General features: G+C 52.4%; 1 protein-coding gene across 1 annotated transcript in view; it reads right to left on the minus strand.

The window, feature by feature from the left end:
- LOC139039784 (serine/threonine-protein phosphatase 2A regulatory subunit B'' subunit beta-like) overlaps window positions 1–13,472 on the minus strand; it is a 55,767-nt gene extending 42,295 nt beyond the window's left edge. Inside the window, exon 1 of the mRNA XM_070503597.1 lies at window positions 12,956–13,472. Within this exon, the coding sequence (XP_070359698.1) occupies window positions 12,956–13,303 (348 nt within the window). The 5' untranslated portion in view covers window positions 13,304–13,472. The remainder of the gene's footprint in view (window positions 1–12,955) is intronic.
- Window positions 13,473–21,424: the final 7,952 nt, after the last annotated feature.

Here is a 21,424-nt window from a genome sequence, read left to right on the forward strand (position 1 = left end):
AGTCGCTGGTTCCCACGTGTGCCTCCCGGAGAATGGGACGTACGTCTGTCACCTGACCTGGGATGGCCCTCCGGGAAAGGATCTGGCCCTGCAGCCTCTTTCTCGCCAGAAGGCAGAACGGCAGCTGAGCCACCCCAAGTGAAGCCAGCACCTTCAGCAGCAACTACTTCGGAGAAGTTTGACCTCCTGACATGCTTTCCAAGACACAGTGGTGTCGGGACGTGCCCTCGGGGATTCAGGGAGCTGACCTGCTGTGGGGCTGTCGTTACAGGCGGAAGGGGGGACTCTGTATATAAAACACGGTTGTTTAAAATGCCCCCAAGCAGAAAGAGCTGTTCAGTGGACCCGGTTAAGGAATGACTGCCGAAAGTTGGCCCCAGGCCGGGTCTGCAGCACCGAGGGGGGAGAGGCTCTGAATCTCCTCTGAGGCCGAGCCCATGAGGCTCGCTGTTCCCACTACGGTGGGCACGGTCGCCCAGCAGGACTCAGCAGCATCTCCCTGCTGACTCAGGAGAGGCCTTCTGGGGCCAGAAACAGCTCCTGGGAGCCGGGTCGTAGACGGCCGCCGAGGACCAGGCACCCGGTCGGCCTCGACGGGCAGTGACGGGGAGGCACAGTCTGGCCCATGGACGCATCTCCGGTCTACACCCTACATTCTCTAGGGCTGGGGACACGAGGCCACAGTCTCAGGAGGCAGGAACAGCCCAGCGTCCTACTGGGGAAGGACTGGACTGAGCAGCAAAAACCCAATGCCTGAGGCCACGGGGGCTGATGGGGCCGGGAGTGGGCAGATGGTCAGGAGAGTGCACTGTGAGGGTCCCCAACTCAACAAGGTCTGGGGAACCCAATGCACACGGGACACCACGGGACCACATAGGACCTGCAGACCCTGAGCGTGCAGGAGACACACACACAACACAGCAGGCCGAGGAAACACCACAGAGGGTTCAGGGCCGGCCCAGTGACCGGGCACAGCGTGGTTCTTACCCAGAGGAATGGCACCGCCAGCAGGCCCGAACGCCCAGGTGGGGGGTCCCCTCCATGCGCCACGGGGCACTCACATGTCAGCCACCCTCCCCAAGGCCGAGTGACAGAGCACAGCTCATGCAGCCACCGCCTCATGCCACAGGGACCAGGGGCTGGAACACCAGACACCAACAGCACTACCAATTTGCCACCAGGATACACAGTCAACACGGCTCCCCACTGAAACCTGCGGGTGTCCTACACATCTCGTCCTGCAACGGGGGCCTCTTCACCACCCAGCTGCAGCCTCTGGGACCGGCTAGTGTCCTCCTCAGTCCATCAGTCCATCTCAGGGACGGCCCATGTTCTCTCAGTCACGTCTCGGGATGGCCCCACGTCCCCCTCACTCATGTCTTGGGGTGGCCCCCCACGTCCCCTCAGTCACGTCTCAGGATGGCCCCACGTCCCCCTCAGTCACGTCTCAGAACGGCCCTGCATCCCCTCACTCACGTCCCGGGACGGTCCCTCGTCCCCCTCACTCACGTCTCGGGAGGGGCCCATGTCCCCCTCAGTCATGTCTCAGGGTTGCCCCGCATCCCCTCAGTCACGTCTCAGCATGGCCCCATGTCCCCTTCAGTCACATCTCGGGACGGCCTCGCGTCCCCTCAGTCATGTCCCGGGACGCCCTGTGTCACCTGTCTGTTTTCCCTCCAGCACTAGGAGGAGGAGTCACTTGTAAACGCTTTCTGTCCTGCCCCACTGACGTGACCCACAGACGACAGCAACACGTCCAGAGGTGTTGCTGTCCTGAGTCTGCTGTACTGGGGGGCTATGGGGAGAGCCTGCAGACGCACGACAATGAGCCCTGTGATCACAACAGGGCAAATAAAACAGTCAGGGGTTTGACGCAGGGTCACCTCAGTGCTGAGAGCCGAGAGGCAGATGTGGACGGCACGGTGATCAGAAAGGAGAGGCTGCAAAGGGCGGCCCTGAGGTTCCGGCACCTATTGCAGGCCGGCTGTGCTGAGCGAGGTGGATCTGCCATGGACGGTGGGAAGCACGAGGACCACACTGTGGACTAAGCCTCAGAGCAGAGCAAAGGCTGGACGATGACCTCGGGCCCACCCTTCACGAGACTCGGCCCGAGTCAGCACCCAGGGACACAGGCTGATCCCCCTCCTCCCAGCCCGGGATGTCCTGTTCCACGGGGATTGGGTTACAGTGTCAGAATCACTGAGTCCTGATGTGACAGCCCTGCACAGCAGCACTGAGCCAAAACCACACCCACCGTGGCCCAGGGACAGGCGGGAGGGGAAGCCACACCCAGAGCTGCCTCCTTGGAAGGAGAGGGTTCGGTTCAACAGATCTGCTGGGGGTGCCCACGATTCGCTTTGAGGAAGATAACTTTTCCCCTCGATTTCTGGAACAAAGACTGAGGGCCATTTTTCATTTTTTTAATTTTTTGTGAGGAAGACTGTTACTGAGCTAACATCTGTCCCAATCGTCTACTACTTCATATGAAGGAGGCCGCCTCAGCGTGACTTGACGAGCGGTGCTAGGTCTGCGCCTGGGATCCGAACCCGCGAACCCCAGGCCACCGAAGCGGAGCCTGTAAACTTAACTGCTGTGCCCCCGGGGCAGGCCCCTGAGTGCCTGTTTCCTTGCCTTGTGGCGGTGGTTCCGTTTTCCCGTCTTTCTCTTTTCTTCTCTCCCGCGAGGCGGAATGAATTGCGAGCCCAATGCCCTGAGCTGTCGGCCACAGTCGCTGCCCTTGTACCTTTGTGCAATACGGTGTTGGTGTTTCCTGAGCACCGACCACATCTTCCCATGAGCCATCTCACTCAACTGCCGCGTTCAGGACAATCTGTGACTGACGTGCCACCAGCATCCTGTATTCACGGTGGGAAAACTGAGGCACAAGGAGTCTGGCGCTCCAGGCAGAGGGCAGGGCACCTACACTGTGGGGTGGCTGCCCCTGGGCTGGTTCTGGAGCCGTTGTCAACCATGTGCCTTCTCCCCAGTCCATGGCTGGGCTGACACAGACCCCTGGGCTGCTAAGTCACAGGGACGTCGTTCGCTGCTGGTCAGCGCTAGGAGGCCGCGCACCTGGTCACCTGGGAAAGGACAAGGAAGAGGGATGACAGCGCTGCTACGCCTCCATGCAGACACACTGCTCGGCCTCTCGCCTACGACCAGGTGTGATTCCTGAAAACGAGGTTGCTGTCACCGTGTCAGCCGGCTTCTGCCACACCCGTTACACAGTTAATACTCAGGCCGGTCCTGAGAAATGGACTTTGACAAAATGGACAGAACGTGACAAAGAACTTAAATCAAATCTTCCTGCGGCTGTCAGTGCACAGCAATCCACCACGAGGCTCACCCTCGCCCCCCTGGCTGGCCCGAGCGTCCCCATGGGTGCCCTCCTCCCCCTGGATGGCCACAGGCACACTCCAGCTGGCGACGGCGTGATGCTGACTCCACCACACGAAGCCCTGAAAGCAGCGGGGTGGGCTCACTGGGGCGTCCTGGACATGTGGTGTCAGGCCCTGTGTCGCTCACGCCCACTATCTGTGCCCCCCTCCTGTGGAGACATAGGGACATTTCCTGCCCAAGGGCTGCCAAGCGACAGCTCTGGAACCTCGCTGGACACTCACGAGGAAGTCTGTCTTCATCTGCACAAGTCACGCGTGGCGACCAGACCTCCTCATGAATCCGCAGTCTACGCAGATGCGAATCCAGGCTGGGATCCGCGAGCAAGGCTTTGCCCTGGGGTCCTGGCGGCTCTGCCTGGGGAAGTAACGTGGCCTTTGTGCCCTGGTGACCTCGCGGTGACCCGGCCGCCACCACACGTGAGGGGAGGGCGGGAGGCCAGCATGCCCCTTTGTGGAGCAGCAGCAGCAGCAGCGAGTGCTCGTGGCTCCTGTCCTAGGCGTGAGGATACATGCAAGCACCTCCTGAGGGGGCTTTGGGGGCCTGGTGTCCCTGGTGCTGGTGTCTGCACACACCACAGTCCTAAAGGTGGGCAGTCCCCACCACGGGCTAGGCGCCTGTCCTGCGTTGTTTAAAGGTGAGCGAGTGCAAGAAGCTTACAAAGGCCCCAATCTGAATGGGAGCACAGGGAGGCAGCCGGCACGGCCTCAGCACCGCAAGAGTGTGGCTCGTCCACGTGCTCCTGCGGGAGGAGCTCCGGGGGCCACCACCATCTCCGACACCGCATTCCCTCCTGCCCCGTCAGCAGAGGGCGCTGTCAAACTGAGGTTCCGCCGTCTGGGGGAACTAAGACACCACACAGGCATCATGCTCCACCCCCACCGTACTCTGAACCAGGTGGAGCATCTCCTCATTTGTCTAAAAGGCAAGGACACCATCTTCCCTGCCCCTTCTCTACTCCACGCTGTGCCGTCATTTCTGTTCCTCCTCTGACCATTCCCAGGGCGGCACGTGTCTTCGGCTTTGTGAGTTTTGTCCTCCGTCCCCAGGCCCCACGTCTTTTTATTTACTTTGTGACGTCTGTCACCACACGGGAGTTTTTAGATCACGTTTGTAGTCGGCTTCATTCTCTCGTTGGTCTAACAGATGGTCCAAGGCAGCACTGGGAGCTACTTTATGACATCTGAGCACGTGCCCTGTGCTCACGAACTCAGAACGACCGGCACCACGGGGACAACGTCTGAGGTCTGTACAGTGGCCCATCGACCCTCCCATGGCCCTGCTGGGCGGGGAGGCCTCGGACAACAGGAGAGGCCAGAGGTATAGAGAAGGACATGGGGGGCCAGTTCCAAGGAGGATGGACACCGGGCCCCCGTGATGCAGGCTCGGCCGCAGTCCGAGAGGGAGAAGCTGATGGGCCACCCGGGCAGAGGGGCCAGCCTGGGCCAAGGGCACGGGGAGCCCCAGGTCCTGTGTGGGCCTCGCAAGGGGCAGAAACCACGCGTCAGGAGCAAGTTCACCAAACCTCTGTGGGTGGAGACGCGCCAACGTGTCTTCCGAAGCTGCAAAGACTGAGCACTCTAGGAGGCAGTATTCACACTGCACGGGATGAACCACATCTGACGGTTTCTACCCGCTTCCTGAGCACATGGCGCAGAGATTCCCACGACAGCGATGGCACCGGCTCAGTCACCTGTTCCTCCTTCTCCATCCCCCACCGTCTGCTGGTCCGCTTGTCTCCAGGGGCAGGAACAGGAAGGGGATGGGGCCCAACAGCCAAATGGGCCTCCCAGTCAGGACTGGCGGGGAAGGGCCTGCTGGTCGCGATGGAGACACACACACAGACGCACACACACGCATGAGGCCTCCACGCCCAGGGCTGCCACGCGAGGGCCTGTCTCTGCCTCAGCTCGTGTGTCTGTTCCTGGGGGTGGACACACAGCTCGCTGATCTCCAGGAACCCCTCGCCTCGTGCGGCAGCCCGGGTCCTTCTGACCCTGGAACACAGCAGAGCTCCTGTCTTCCTCTGCTCCGGGCCCTGAGGCCTGGCCCCGAGGACACACGCATAGCTCCATGAGACATGACCTTCTGGACAGCGGCACAGGACGAGCAGAGTGGGACACGAGCGAGCTTACTGCCTGGGGAGCTTGACCATGGTGGAGGGAGGACGCCCACATGGGCTGCGCAGTGAGAGACGGCCCCTGTGGTCAGAGCCATGCGGACGGGGGGAATTTGGGGGGAATTTGGCAGATGGAGGGAGGGAGGAAGGGAGACAGCTACAAACTTAGGGGCAAAGACACAACCACAGGTCTTTGGTGCTCTTGACAGCGCCCTGCAGACACCCCGCATGGCCACACTGGCTGCTGCCAGCAGGAGGGCTTCCCTTGAGGGTGCCACACGTCCCTTCCACCAACACGCTGGTACAGGAGGACGGTCCCCTGGGTCAGGAGTTTGAGAACCACTGCACCACAGCTCCCTGGGGCACAGCGGGTGTGTGGAGGCGCTAATGACTGCCCCTGTCACTGCCCACCTCAGGGCCTTTGTGCCTACTGTTCCCAGGCGCCCCACAAACACTGCCTTACCTCATCTAAGACCATGATCAGATCCCACCTGCCACTAGCATGTCATCAATAGACAACACAACACCCCCCGCCTGAGCCCACTCCCACCTGCCGTCCCCTCACACCAACCATCACCCCAGGTCACAAGGTCATCCCTGACACACCACACATCCCACCCCACCTGCCGCCCCCTCATAGTAACCGTTACCCCAGGTCACAAGGTCATCCCTGACAGGACAAACATCCCACCCTACCTGCTGCCCCTTCACAGGAGCCATCACCCCAGGTCACAAGGTCATCCTACACACCACACATCCCACCTCACCTGCAGCCCCCTCATAGGAACCATCACCCCAGGTCACGAGGTCATCCCTGACAGAACACACATCCCACCCCACCTGCCGCCCCTTCACAGGAACCTCACCCCAGGTCACAAGGTCATCCCTGACAGAACACACATCCCACCCCACCTGCCGCCCCCTCATAGTAACCGTTACCCCAGGTCACGAGGTCATCCCTGACAGAACACTCATCCCACCCCACCTGCTGCCCCCTCACAGGAACCATCATCCCAGGTTACAAGGTCATCCCTGACAGAACACACATCCCACCCCATCTGCTGCCCCCTCACAGGAACCATCACCCCGGGTCACAAGGTCATCCCTGACAGAACACACATCCCACCCCATCTGCTGCCCCCTCACAGAATACATCACCGCAGGTCACAAGGTCATCCCTGACAGAACACACATCCCACCCCACCTGCCGCCCCTTCACAGGTACTGTCATCCCAGTCAGGCTCTGTAGGCTTTTCTGTCATCCCAACTAGAAGGTGCAGCTACCCTCCAGTGCCTGGCACAGAGCAGGCCCCCAGCAATATGCAGTGATGGAACGCACATCCCAAAGAGCTCCCCTGAAAGGAAAACACCTTTCGCTGTGTTCGGAAAGCTGCTACCTCAGAGAACTTGGCCACATGACTCTGTTTCCCTCTGTCCACAGTGAGTCTCTCCCAGCCTGGAACCTTCCATGTCTCTCACACTCATGGGGAAGCAAGCGTCTCCCACCAACTCACTCCCTGAGGCACAGCGCAACACTGGATGACCCAGTTCTGGTGCTGGACTTGCAGGATCGACTCAGGGAGAAGTAAATGCTAACATGTGTGCTCTTTCTGCGGCCCTGTCAAGACCCAGGTACCCGGACCAGCCCTTCTGAGGAAGGCAGCTGGAAATGCTGGGGAGAGCACTTGACAAACATCTTCCTGAGTGCCTCACGGACTGGCAAGAGAGGAAGGACTCTCAGGGCACGGACGCTGGGAAGGGGCACCCAGCGAGGCCAGGAGAGGCTGGACAGGCGCTGCCTTCAGGGAGTGCACTCAAGGGGGTGAAGTGACCGTCACCTCACAGTGTTGCAGAGCTCGGGGACAGGAGGCAACATCCAGCATCCTCGACGGAGGCTGCCCCCTGAGCGGGATCCTGGGGGCTGCCCCTGCAGCGAGAAGAATGAAGTGGAAATAAATCCCCACCAACCTCTGACCCCAGGAAGGAAAGGACAATCATAGGCCTGAAAGCTGGTGCTGCATCAAGGGGCTGCGGGCAGGGGTGGTGGCAAAGCTCCCGAGAGCTCACAGCAGACTCCCAGTCAAGTGTGCAAACCAAATGTACATCCTGTGCCTGGTCCCCAAACCCTCCAGCCGACGACGTCAGGCTGCCACAGATCAGCAGTGCCCGGAAGCAGCAAGATGTGCTGAGGTGAACCATCCTCAACTCGGGACTCAGAAAACGCCCCAAGTTCCAAGGAAAGTGAGGCGTTCATGATCAAAATGCACAAACACACATGAAAGGAAGGCACCATGAGGGAGAGCCGGCAAGCAGGGAGCAGCTGGGCTGGCGAAGACTCCGGACTCTGACGTTGTTGAGAATGAGAGCCGACACGCTTCATATATCAAGACAGGGAGAGGCTTGAAGATGCAAGAGTGAGGAGACTTAAGACAGCCCCAAATAAAACGTCCAGAAGAACAGGAAACACACTTGCTTTCTGGGTTGGAGAGCAGAGCAGCACAGCTGGGAGGGACTCGTGCCCCGGGAGGGAGGAGACGCAGGTGCTGAGCCTGCAGCTGCAGAGCTGGAGACACATCCTGAGACCCGAGGCCCAAGGAACCCCAAGCAGGAGTCCTTGGAGCGACCCACACTGCACACCGGACGACGAGACGGGACAACACCCAAGACAGCGGCAGATCCTCAGAACCTGCCACAAGGAGACGGAACGGAACAGAAAAGGGGACCGTCTCCAAAGGAGCGACCCAGGAGCCCTGCAGCCAGCTTCTCGACAGAAATGCAGGGGCCAGAGCTGGAGGAGAGCGGCTGCCCTTTCGCCCAAACGCCACCTCCCGGGAGGTGTCTGCCACACAAAACCAACATGGAGACAGTTTGAGACCAAAACGGAAGAAAAGCAAAAGCGAGCCGGCCACTGTCAGCAGACGCTGGTCCAGGATGTGCGGGGGACCGTGCGTCAGGCAGAAGCCAAGTGCTCCTGACGCAGGTCGGAGATGCAGGAAAGGGGCGTATGGGGGGCAAATCTCAACACGCTGACTGTGTGAATCATCATAAGGCGGCGATTTTATTTCTTTTTAAAAACCCTCCGAAGGCAACAACAGCAGTATAAAATGAATGGGGTCATGGAATGGAAGTGTCTGAGAGTTTTGTTTTTTTTTGTTGAAGAAGATTAGCCCTGAGCATCTGCCGATCCTCCTCTTTTTGCTGAGGAAGACTGGGCCTGAGCTAACATCCGTGCCCATCTTCCTCTACTTTATATGTGGGACGCCTACCACAGCATGGCTTGCCAAGTGGTGCCATGTCTGCACCTGGGATCCGAACTGGTGAACCCCGGGCCGCTGAAGCAGAACATGCTCACTTAACTGCTGCGCCACTGGGCCAGCCCCCATCTGAGTGTTTTGAGCTGGAAGGCAAAGGTATTAATTTTTCACCTGGAAAAATCCAGTAGTGGCCATTTCTAGGATGAGCAGTCAGCTAGGAGCAAGGGAATACTCCAAAGTAGGAGAGGAAAAGAGAAAGAGGAGGCAAGAAAGGACAGGACGAAAATAAACCAAGATGGACGAACAGTCATAACACGTGGAAACAGACAAACGGCACAGTTAAAAGATGAAGATCAGAAGGAAAAAGAGAATCGTGTCTATTCACAAGAGACACACATAAGACGTAAGGGTGCAGAGGGTGAACATCTTCTCAAAAGACGGAAAAGGGTAGAGGGGCCGTGGGGTGGCTGGACTGACGTGCACACAAGAGGTGGAGGTGTGGACAGTACTAGAGAGAGACAGGGACCGCGTCAGGGCAGGCGACCAGGGGAAACGACATGCCTCAGAGCTGGCCGATGCCGGCCCCAGGAGCCCCACACGGACACGGCAGACGCTGCAGGGAAAAGCAGAGGTCCAGCCCCCAGGGAGGCCGGGCCCAGCTCCCCGGAGCGATGACGGAGCTGACCGGACAACGAGAAACAAACAGCCTGCTGCAGACACGGGAGATTTACAAGTTTAATCTCCGGGACAGAAATAGATGCGGCCCCAGCACAGCTGCAGCTCTCACATTCTTTTCCAACACACAGGACGCCGTTGGGGGCTGGCCACCTCCTGGGCCGCAAAACAGGTCTCAGCAGGTCCTGCAGGGACCGTGGGGCGCATTCCCCGACCTCCAGGGGACGCGGCCAGATGACTGGAATGAACAAAAGTGGCAAAAACACACACGTGTGTGTGTGAAAGGAGAGTCCTAAAGTACGGCTCAGGCCTCTTAAAAAATGGCAACCAGCCGACCAAGGGGCATTCGGGTCCCCAAGCCTCTTGCCTGGGCTCCCACCCGCCCCGCCCCACGCAGGCCCCCTGCAGCCCCGATCAAGGGGCACGGCCTCACGGAGAGCTACTTCTGTAGAGGGCCCCAGCCGCCTGCTCCCTGACTCGACCCCACTCCTGGGACCTCAGACTCGCCCATGGGCCTCCCAGAACACACAGTGGGGCGGAGCGGTGCCCCCACGACCAAAATCCAAGCCCTGGGATAAAGCAAAGGCATCTCTTCTCCCGCAGAAGGGTGTGGGGGAGCCCAGCAGAAATCCGTCCAGCTGTGTCTCTGGGGTCACACCTCCCAACACCAGCCTCGGACGGTCAGGTCCCAGAGGGGTCAGACGGCACGTGCTGGGACATCAGATGGGTCCCTCCGACTCCAACGGGCCAGGACAGGGCACAGGTGGCAGAATGAGAGCAGGCCAGGCAGGGACGCTGGGCCGGAGCGGCCAAGCCCAGCAGCGTCCTGGGCGGCCCCGTCTGAGACCGGATGCAGCAGCAAGGCCGGGACGGGGCCCTGGACGGGGCCAGGGAGCTCAGGGGGACAGCCTGTGGATTCCAGGTGAGCCCAGGCCCCAAAGATGCTGCACCCAACAGGAGGCCCCTGTGGGCCGCGAGCTTTCTCCTCGGCTCCCGTGGACCCTCCACACCAGCTGGCAGGAGGTGCGCCAACTAAACGCGTGAACGACACTCCACGCTGACAGATGGGAGCCAGAGGTCAAAGTTTAACACAGGGGAGCCAAAGACAACAACGGGGGAGCCAGGCCCTGCACACGGGTTCGTGCGAAGGATCTCCCTCCAGCACAGGAGGGGCCGGGCTCACTGTGGAGGCTGCTGGGCCAGCCGCGTTCACAGGAGGGAGCAGAGCTGTGTTCCCAACACTGACACAGACGGGGGAGCCCGGCTGAGCGGGGTCCCCGGCCTGGACACTGACTGTCAGCCTGGCTCTGCACCTGCCCCACAGGACGGGCTCCCAAGGGGGCGTGTGTGCGGCTCTGGAGTGGCCTGTGAGGGGAACCTGCATCCACAGCCGAGTGGACAGAGGGGCCGCTTCCAGCTGCCAGGGTCCTGGGAATGTGGATCAAAGGGGGTATTCATGACCCTTCCTGCAGGGTACTGTGACCCCACCCAGACTAGGACCCCAGACTGTGGCCCACTTGCCATCTGGGACAGGCAGAGCTGGGAGGCCACGCTGTCACCCCAGGGAGGGGAGGTCAGCTCAGAGTCCAGGACTGTCCCCAGGGGGTGGCCACACTGGGGTCTGGAATGACGCTCAGCGGGGTCTGTGTGCCCTGAAGGACCCTGCAGGGAGGCTGGACAGCGTGTCCGGGCCCACAGCAAGGTGACAGAGTGGAGGAGCAGAGGCGCCCGTCAACTGTGCCTGAGCCTGTTTGTGGAGAGTGGGCGAGGGGACCCCCGGGGTACAGGACGCTCAGGACCCCTTCCAGCGGGGCGAACCGAGCATGTCCTGGGCCTGAGAGAGCCTGCAGTGACCACCGGGAGTTGGCGCTGCTCGGCGCCCAGAAGGCCCGAGAATCCCTGGGCAGGGTGGGCGGGTGGACATGGGAGGCGGGAGCAGGGATGGCTCCACTGTGGATGGCACAGCCGTGCCCCAGGGTCCTCTGCTCCGGGCCAGGGGGGCCCACTGAGCGGGTGGCGTGGCCGTCAGGCTGAAGCACCACCTCCCTCCCTCCACCCCCAGCCTCTCCCTCTACCCCCAGCCTCTCCCAAAGATGTTTGCTGACCCCCCCCAAGGCTGTGTCCCGAATCCGCCCTCCAACATCTTGGGGTGAAAGGAGCCAGGAGAACTCTCCTTCTGCTCCTCCCACAACCCCCATGAGAAAGACCCACTGGTCCACCGCCTGCAGCCCAGGGAGCACTCACGTTACGCAATGCACATCGTCACGGCTGAGAAGCAAGGTTGAGACATGTTTTCTGTGACAAGAAACAACTTCCCATGAAATGAATTCATAAAGTTTGATTCCCAAAAAGTGATTTTCATTTGATAAGCAGCAGCCCTAAAGCAATGCAGACTTTCCTGCATGGGCTCTGTGGGGAGCCGGGCCCCCAGGCACGACCATCCTGGGCGAGGCTGGAGGGATTTCCGGGTCTCCCACACAGCCCAGTGGACCATCAGGAGAAACCCTAACTGCCCCACATCTGTTTTCCTATCGTCAAAGCAGGACCCGCGTGGGGCAGATTCCACTCCTGGGTCTCCAAATGCAGGCACTTTCCTTAAAATCTAGGGACAGACTCACACCTTCCCCAGCTGCAGACAAAACTTCAGAAGTTGGAAGACACAAGACAGGAAAAATTCCCAAGCTGTGTAAAAGCTGAGATATGATCCCAGAAAAACTCCCATTAAAATATCAGCAGAAGGCAGGTCTTTTTTTCCCCCAGATGGCCCGGTCTGATTGGATGTCATTTTTTTTGGCCACAACAGGACGTTAAGTCCTGGCCTAGAGAAAAAGTGCGGGTGTCTAACTGCAAGAGGTGAGGCGTTCAGGAGCAGGAGCCCCGGCCCCAAGCCCTGTGGCCCTGCCCCCAGCACCGGCCCAGAGCTGAGGCGAGGACAAGATATGCCACGGAGAGACCCCTCGAGTCACAGACAGACTCTGGGGATCACGGGCTGTCTGATGCTTCCAAACGACTGGGTCCCTCAAACTAACTCGTAACACGTCCAAGGTGTAGACACAGCAGGTCTTACTCCTCTGAGCACACACAACCATGGAGAGGGTGTCTACACGCCAACTACTCACTATCAGCACCGAGCCATCCACTTGCCCGGCCCATGTGTGCAGATCCCCACAGCCCAGTAAACACCATGTGGCCGAGAAGGCCAGGCGTCCCACAGGGCCGTGTCATCACGGAGATGGCCGTGACCATGGGCCAGGCTTCCCACCGGGACCACAGGGTCAGGTCCCCACCCGAGCCAGAACCTGTCCACGCGCCGGGGGCTTGCATCCTGGCCACACCGCGGCACCTGCCGCCAAAACTCCAGCAACGGGCGAGCTCTTAGGAGCTCTCCCAGCGACTTCACGCGGGACCCACGCTCCCTGCACGGGTGGGTGCGAGCAGCCCCCGCCCCCCCCACACCAGGGAGGGACTCGGGAGGGACCCGGGTGGGCCGGGGGGGTGACATGCGGCAGACCTGGACCTGCTGGAAGGCCTTGAGCCTCTTCTTGAAGCGGGAGGGCAGCACGAAGTCGCAGCCGCGGGCCAGTGAGGCCAGCTCCTGCCTCAGGCTGGGGTCCTGGCACAGCGACGGCTCGTGGAGCCGCATGTCGGCTCGCGTGGGCCGCCAGGGCCCGGGCCAGGCACCTCGCTCTGGCTCTTGCTCTCGGGGCTGGGCCTGGCTGGGGCCGCTGGGCTCGGGGCGGCAGCTGCGCCCGGCAGGACGGTTGGGGTGGCTGGGCTCAGCGCACTCCGTGCGTCGCTGGCCAGGCGCTGTGGGGGCCGGCCCAGGCGGCGCGCGTTCCACAGGCTGAGGAGGGCACATGGCTGGAGGAGGGGTGGCAGGCCACCCCTCCCGCGGGCGGGCGGGCCGGCGGCTGTGCAGGCGGGAGGGGACAGCTGGCGCGCCCTGACCGAGCAGCTCTCTGCGCGACTGCTGAGGGTGCGGGAGGCCTTGCAGGGGGCGGTGTCTGCAGGGACCCCGGCTGTGGCTCAGTGTGGACGCACAGGGCACAAACAGGTCAGCAAGGACAGCCGATCTGGGGCAGATCTGGGGCCGCCTGCCAGCGCTCGCACAGCGGGGAGGTGGCGCTCTCCCCAGAAGCAAAGCCTGCCCGCCCGCCCACAACTAAAGGGGACCTGCCACAGGCTCCTCGCGGAGGAGCGGGTTCTACGCTGAGGCCCCAGCCTGGGACCCAGATGCAGCCAAGCAGCTGTTCCCTCCCTGAAAACGCACTGGGAACAAAGGGGTCTGCCCGCCCCAGCTTCCCCTGCTCGTTAGAGGCTGAGAAAACATACTGAAGCTGCAGAGGACACCGGAAAGTTTTCTCTTCAAAAATCGGGTGAGGGGGTGAGTATTCTGGCTTCTGTAGTCTTGGTGCCGGTTCCACACGACAAAACGTAGAATGTCAGGACAGGGCAGAAAGTACCACAACATACAAGGTAACAATATGGAACGACAGTGTGGAACGTCACGACAAAGTACCAAGTAACCAGAACGTCCAAAATAACGACAGTGCACAAAGTACCAACAGGGCAGAACGTAACCACAACGCAGGATGTAGCGCTAACGCACACCATAAGGTAGGAGCCAGTCACATAAACGTCAACAGGGCAGCAGACAGCAGGTGCACTGAGGATGCGGCCAGCGGACACACGGACACCCGGCACCTCCGCCCGCTCCCGCAGGAAGGACCAAGGCTGCAGTGGGGGCCGAGTCGCCTGGGCCCACGCAACTCAACAACAAAACATCAAACAACCCAATCAAAAAATGGGCTGGAGACATGAACAGACATTTCTCCAAAGAAGATATACTGATGGCCAATAGGCACAGGAACAGATGCTTATCATCGCTGATCATCAGGGAAATGCAAATCAAAACTACACTAACATATCACCTTACACCCGTTAGAATGACAAAAATATCTAAAACTAATACTAACAAATGTTGGAGAGGTTGTGGAGAAAAAGGAACCCTCATACACTGCTGGTGGGAAGGCAAACTGGTGCAGCCACTATGGAAAACAGTATGGAGATTCCTCAAAAAATTAAAAATAGAACTACCATACAATCCAGCCATCCCACTACTGGGTATTTATCCAAAGAGCTTGAAGTCAGCAATCCCAAAAGTCCTATGCACCCCAATGTTTATTGCAGCACTATTTACAATAGCCAAGATGTGGAAGCAACCTAAGTGCCCAGCAACAGATGAATGGATAAAGAAGATGTGGTACATATATACAATGGAATACTACTCAGCTGTAAAACAGAACAAAATCATTCCATTTGCAATAACATGGATGGACCTTGAGGGAATTATGTTAAGTGAAATAAGCCAGCAAGAGAAGGATAATCTGTGTATGACCCCACTCATATGAGGAATTTAAAATTATGGACTAAGAACAGTTTAGCGGATACCAGGGGAAAGGTGGGGTGGGGGGTGGGCACAAAGGGTGAAGTGGTGCACCTACAACACGACTGACAAACATTAATGTACAACTGAAATTTCACAAGATTGTAACCTATCATTAACTCCATAAAAAAGTGTTAAATGTATATCTTTTTTTACTTATCAAATACTTAAGGGAAAAAAAGACTACCCATTGTAGGACAACTTACTCTGAAGTAGACACTCTCACATATGGACAGTGGTAATAAAAGGATTTAGAAAACAACTTGGCAATAAGCCTTTGATCTCTTGAGTAATTCTGCTTCTTTTTATCTATACAAAGAAAATAATTCTTAATAAATAACTTTACTCACAAAAGATACTGATCTATGAGTTATTTACAACAGCGAAAACACTGTAAATAATTAAAATGTATAATAATGGCTAAATAAACAGGTATGCATAAAAGTCATACAATATCATACCATCCATTAAAAATAATTCAAAAAAGTTCAATTATAATATGGAAAATAGTTCACACTACAATGCTAACCAAAAATAGCAGGCTATAAGTTGTAGACAAAATATGATCACAACTATGTTTAAAAGCACATGAGGTAAGCCCTGTGGGATAGTGGTTAAGTTCACGTGCTCCACTTTAGCGGCCCGGGGTTCATGGGTTCAGATCCCAGTCTCAGACCTACACACCACTTATCAAGCCATGCTGTGGCGGTGTTCCACATACAAAATAGAGGAAGACTGGCACAGACGTTAGCTCAGCAACAATCTTCCTCAAGCAAAAAGAAGATAAGCAACAGATGTTAACTCAGGGCCAATCTTCCTCAACAAAAAAAAATACAATAGGGGGCCAGCCTGGTGGCATAGTGTCGTTAAGTTGGCAGCAGCCTGGGGTTCACAGGTTCAGATCCTGAGCACAGACCTAGCACCACTGTCAAACCACGCTGTGGCGGCATCTCACATAAAATAGACGAAGATTGACACAGATGTTAGCTCAGCAACAATCTTCCTCAAGCAAAAAGAGGAAGATTGGCAACAGATGTTAGCTAGGGCCAATCTTGCTCACACACACCAAAAAAAAAAGGAAATAAAATAAAATAAAATAAAACTATTACAGTAAAATACTGTCAGAAATATTAATAGTAGGTGTTATCTAGATGATAATATTATAGGTGATCTTTTTCTACCTTTTCATATTATAAATTTATCGCTTTTATGCTGTAAAAGTTCTGTTTTCTTTTTTAATTCATGTAATTTTCTTTTATAGTTCATAAATGAAGATTGGAGATGTATGAGGTAAACTAAACTTAAAAGTTGAAAACTTAATTTTCCTAAGATTTTGCAAGGTAATCCACTCCCATTCAAGAAATTACTCATATGTGCATGTGTTTTTAGTTTTAAAATTATTGTATCTATTTACAATGCATTATAAAATATACAGCTCATTTATTTGTTAGTATCCATAATAACTTCAGTTATAAATCAAACAGTATTTGATAGTTAGCTTTTCACACCTCCTTTATTTACAAGTTTACTCCTTGCTTTAGTGTTAGAAATCTTATGTCCTTATTCAAGTAAAATTATAAGAAATTCTATCAAAATCTTCCAAGTATTAATTACATAAGCATATAAAATAAAGTCTAATTGTCTATAAACTTTTTATGCCTTGATTTTAGTCGCAAATGTGATACAGGCCCATACAGGTTTCCACTACGCTGCTGAATACTTAACCACTGCTTCCGGTTGTTAGGGTAAATGGTGGAATTTTTCTCAGTGGGTCCACGTGTCTTGGGTTTCCTTACAAAAACTTACCAAATTTTAACATGTGCATTTTATGCACACTGACCTGATTTAAACCTCATGAGAACTTTATTACAGGAACCTGAGGCTCAGAAAGGCACTTATTTGCTGAATGCAATAAGGGAGTTAAATAATTTGCACTTACAGCTACTAAGTGGAAAATTAGGAATTCTATCTCCAACCAAAGCCTACGCTATACTGCACCCCTTAGGGGAACTCCAGGCACAGTGACAAATATAATTTAATGAATAGAAAAAGTAGTTACCCTAAAAGATAATCCTCAAAAAACTCAAAATCTGAAGTACAGTTTCTACTGAATGTGTATCGCTTTTGCACCATTGTAAAGTCAAAAAATCGTTAAGTTGAACCACCATTAAGTTGGGAACCGTCTGTACTTAAAAGGACTATGGACAAACTAAGACGTCCATGAAAGTGCTTTCAGTTACTAGAGCATACTTTTCCAAAGTTTTTCATCTTTGTTCATTGCTATCTTTATTGTTTTATATACGCTCATTGATTTAATTTACTTTTTTAATAAGACACTTTATGGACACATGAAATTACCCGAGTTCTCTGGCTTTACTGCTCATGCTTAAGCCACTGTGCTTACCACACTATTTTCACTTGGACATAGCAGCAACTAAAGATAAGTCACTAACAATAAGAAAAGTAAATCATTTTAAAATCAATTCCTAAAACTTCCAACTAAAACTGGAACCGATCCTCACAAAGACCAAGACTTGACAGGCGTTACAAAAGTATTTCAAGCAAAGGACAGTACGAAAACTAAAGCCACAGACAGCTATGGCATTTCACATAGGACCATTTAAAAAAAAAACAAAAAACACTAACCAGTCAGCTACAGCCCATAAGGAGCTTATAAGTCCTCACTCCTATGCTCACAACAAGAAAAAAGATAAAGGAAACTGTAAATCAATAACATCTTAGAAAACTGAGGTCACAGGGCAAATCACCACTGAAAACACTGGAGACAGGCAGATACAGAGAATCACAGCTTATCTGGAGTGGGAACACTTCAACAGTAACTGACAAACTGTAGGAGACCAAGTATGGATCAGCCTGAGAGTTAAAATATCTTGGGGTCCCAGTTTTGGGGGGGGGCCCACACTTTCCTGGGTTTTACGTCCAGGAACCCTAGGAGGTTTTCAGGTTTTCACAATGAAGATCTGAGGAAAATCCTCTTCTGCTTTGAGCAGGAGAAGGGGAAAGTAACCATACTGAAATATGCCCAGAACATTCTCTTCTTAACAAAGTCACACCCTGAAGATAAAGTACTTTAGCAGAGCATCATCTACCTGGAGGAAGAGCAATTAGGCAACCTCAGCCTCCACCAGCCTTCTTGTCTCACCGAAGCTGGGGGAGGGAGGGAGGGCTAAAAGACACTTTTGAAGGTCACAGTCCAGGGACTCAGGACCACTAGAAAAAAATGAGATTTAATCGTAAGATTACAGAACACTTTCCCTCCCCAACTGCTTATCACCCCATCAACAGGGATCCACCATAACAACAGTGAATTACAAGTGAGAATACAGCAAGATAACAGACTCTGTTTAAGAAGGAGTTTTTACTTAGGGAAATCCAAAGAAAACAGGAAGAAAAAAATTAAAACAAGGAAACTAGAAGAAAATGAAGCCTCTGTCACCTACGGGTACAGCAAATATTAAACACAACCCAGTTCCTAGTGAGATTAACATAAAAGCTCACACTAAAAGCCTGATTACCTCAGTTCCTATCACCAGAAATATCATATTTGGCTTTCAAAAAAAATTGCAAGTCATGCTAAAAGGCAAGAAAAAACACAATCTTAAGAGACAAAGACTGCATTAGAACCAGACTCAGATAAGACACAGGTTTTTGGAATTATAAGACAGGGGAATTAAAAATAACTGTGACTAGTATGATGAGGTCTCCAATAAAAAAAAGCAGGTAACGTGCAAGAATAGATGGGTAATATAAGCAGAGAGATGGAAACTCTATTAAATAAAACAAAAGGAAATGCTATAAATCTAAAACACTGTAAAAGAAATAAAGATGCTTTTGATGGGCTCATCAATAGACTGGACACAGGCAAGGAAAGAATCAATGAGCTCGAAGAGGAAAGAACCAGTCAGGTTGATGATACGTCAACAGAAATTTTCCAAACTGAAATGCAAAAGAGAAAAGAGAGAAAAAAAAGAAAACAGAAAAACTAGTAACTATAGGACAATTACAAAAGTTGTAACATACACATAATGGAATAAGAAAGAGAGAGAAAAGAGCAGAAGAAATGTTTGAAATAATGGTGGGTGGAAAATCTTCCAGAATTAATGATAGATACCACAGACGCAGGAAGCACAGAGAATATCAAGCAAGATAAATACCAAATATCTACACCGAGCTATATCATATGCAAACAGGCAAAAAAACAAAGACAGAGAAGAATTTTAAGAAGGCAGAAGAAAGACACCTTATCTAAAGAGAAACAAGGATAAGCATTCCATCTGACATGTGGTCAGAAACCATGCAAGCAGGAGGAGCACGGAATAAAATATTTAAAGTGTTTAAAGGAAATAAAAAAACCACCAAGCAGGAACAATGTATCCAGCAAAATGATCCTTTGAAAGCGAAAGAAAAATAAAGGCTTTCTCAAACAAATGAAAACTTAAAGAATCTGTTGCCAGGAGACTTGCCTTGCAAGAAATGTTAAAAGAAGTTTTTCAAAGAGAAAGAAAATTATATAGGTCAGAAACACACATCTGATAAAGAAAGGAAGAGCATTAGAGAAGGAATAAATGAAGGGAAAATAACATCTTTTATGTTTCTTATTCTTAACTTACCTAATAGCAAAAATGTATCGGGTGAGTGTGATCCCCTTACAGATAAGAGGAAGAATTGGGAACGCTCTATTATCAGGTACCTACACTATTTGTGAATGGTATGGTTTTATTTGAAAGTAGACTCAGACTAGTTATAAATGTATATTGCAAACTGTAAGACAACCAATAAAAATTGTTTTAAAGAAGTATAATTTATAAGTTAAAAGAGGAAAGAAAATGAAATCATATAAAATGTTTAAAACCAAAGGCAAAATGGGGAAGATAAAAAGAAAACAAAGAACAAGTGCAATGAATAAACAACAGCTACAAACATGGCAGATATTAATCCAAATATATAAAAATTAACTTTAAATGTAAATGATCTAAATACATCAACTAAGAGTCAGAGTGTGTCAGAGTGTCAGTGTGGATACAATCAGGTGTCAGAATGAATTAAAAAACAAGACTCAATTATATGTTGTCTACAAGAAACCCACTTGAAACATAACAATATTGGGGCTGGCCCGGTGGCACAGCAGTTAAGTTCGCATGTTCCGTTTTGGTGGCCCAGGGTTCGCCAGTTTGGATCCCAGGTGCAGACACGGCACCGCTTGGCAAGCCATGCTGTGGTAGGCGTCCCACATATAAAGTAGAGGAAGATGGGCATGGATGTTAGCTCAGGGCCAGTCTTCCTCAGCAAAAAGAGGAGGATTGGCAGCAGTTACCTCAGAGCTAATCTTCCTCAATAAATAAATAAATGAATAAATAAGTAAATAAAAATAAACATAACCATAGTGATTTTAAGTAAAGGGATGATGGGGGAAATGGGGACTTGTTGTTTAATGGGTATAAAGTTTCAGTTTTGCAAGAAGAGAAAGTCCTGAAGATTGGTTGCACAACAATGTAAATGTACTTAACACTATTGAAATGTACATTTAAAGGTTAAAATGGGGGCCAGCCCAGGTGGCCCAGTGGTTAAGTTTGGCACGCTCCACTTCGGCAGCCTGGGTTCAGTTACCAGGCACAGACCTCTGTCAGTGGTCACGCTGTGGTGGTGGCGCACATACAAAAAGAGGAAGATTGGCAACAGATGTTGCCAGGGTGAATCTACCTCAACAACAACAACAACAACAAAAGGTTAAAATGGTAAATATTATGTTATGTATGGGTAGTTCACCACAATATTTTTTTAAAAAGTAAAGGGATGTATATTCAAGTCCTTTGCCATTTTTTAATTGAGTTGTTTGTCTTTTTGTCACTGAGTTGTAAGAGTTTTTTATATATTCTAGATAGTAAACCCTTATCAGATATATGATTTGCAAATATTTTTTCCCATTCTGTAGATTATCTTTACACTCTCTTAACAGTGCCCTTTGATGTGAAAAAAGGTTTTAATTTTAAGGAAATCCAAACTATTTTTTCTTTTGTTGTTTGTGTTTTGTGCATCTTATTTAAGACACCACTGGCAAATCCAAGGTCATGAAGATTAGCCCCTATGATTTCTCCTGAGAGTTTTATAGTTTTAGGTCTTTAATTTAGGTATTTGATCCATTGTGAGTTGTGGTATAAAGTATAAGGTAAGGATCCAATCTTCATTCTTTTGCATGTGGATATCCAGTTGACCCAGCACCATTCACTGAAGAGACTATCAAGAAAGGTATACAGTTTTTGTCAGGGATGATAAAAGAGCTCTGAGTATAGATGGTGGTGATTGTTACATACTGTGAATGCATTTAATGTCACTGAATTGCACATTTACAAATGGCTAAAATTATAAATATTGTGTTAGATATATTTTACCACAATAAAAATAAATGTGAGATACTACTTCACATCCACTAGAATGGGTATAATAAAAAAAGATGGACAATAGGATGTGTTGGTAAGGATGTGGAAAAATTGGAACCATGATACAATGCTGATA

Source organism: Equus asinus, unplaced genomic scaffold, assembly GCF_041296235.1.
Source record: "Equus asinus isolate D_3611 breed Donkey unplaced genomic scaffold, EquAss-T2T_v2 contig_307, whole genome shotgun sequence".
Lineage (NCBI taxonomy): Eukaryota > Metazoa > Chordata > Mammalia > Perissodactyla > Equidae > Equus > Equus asinus.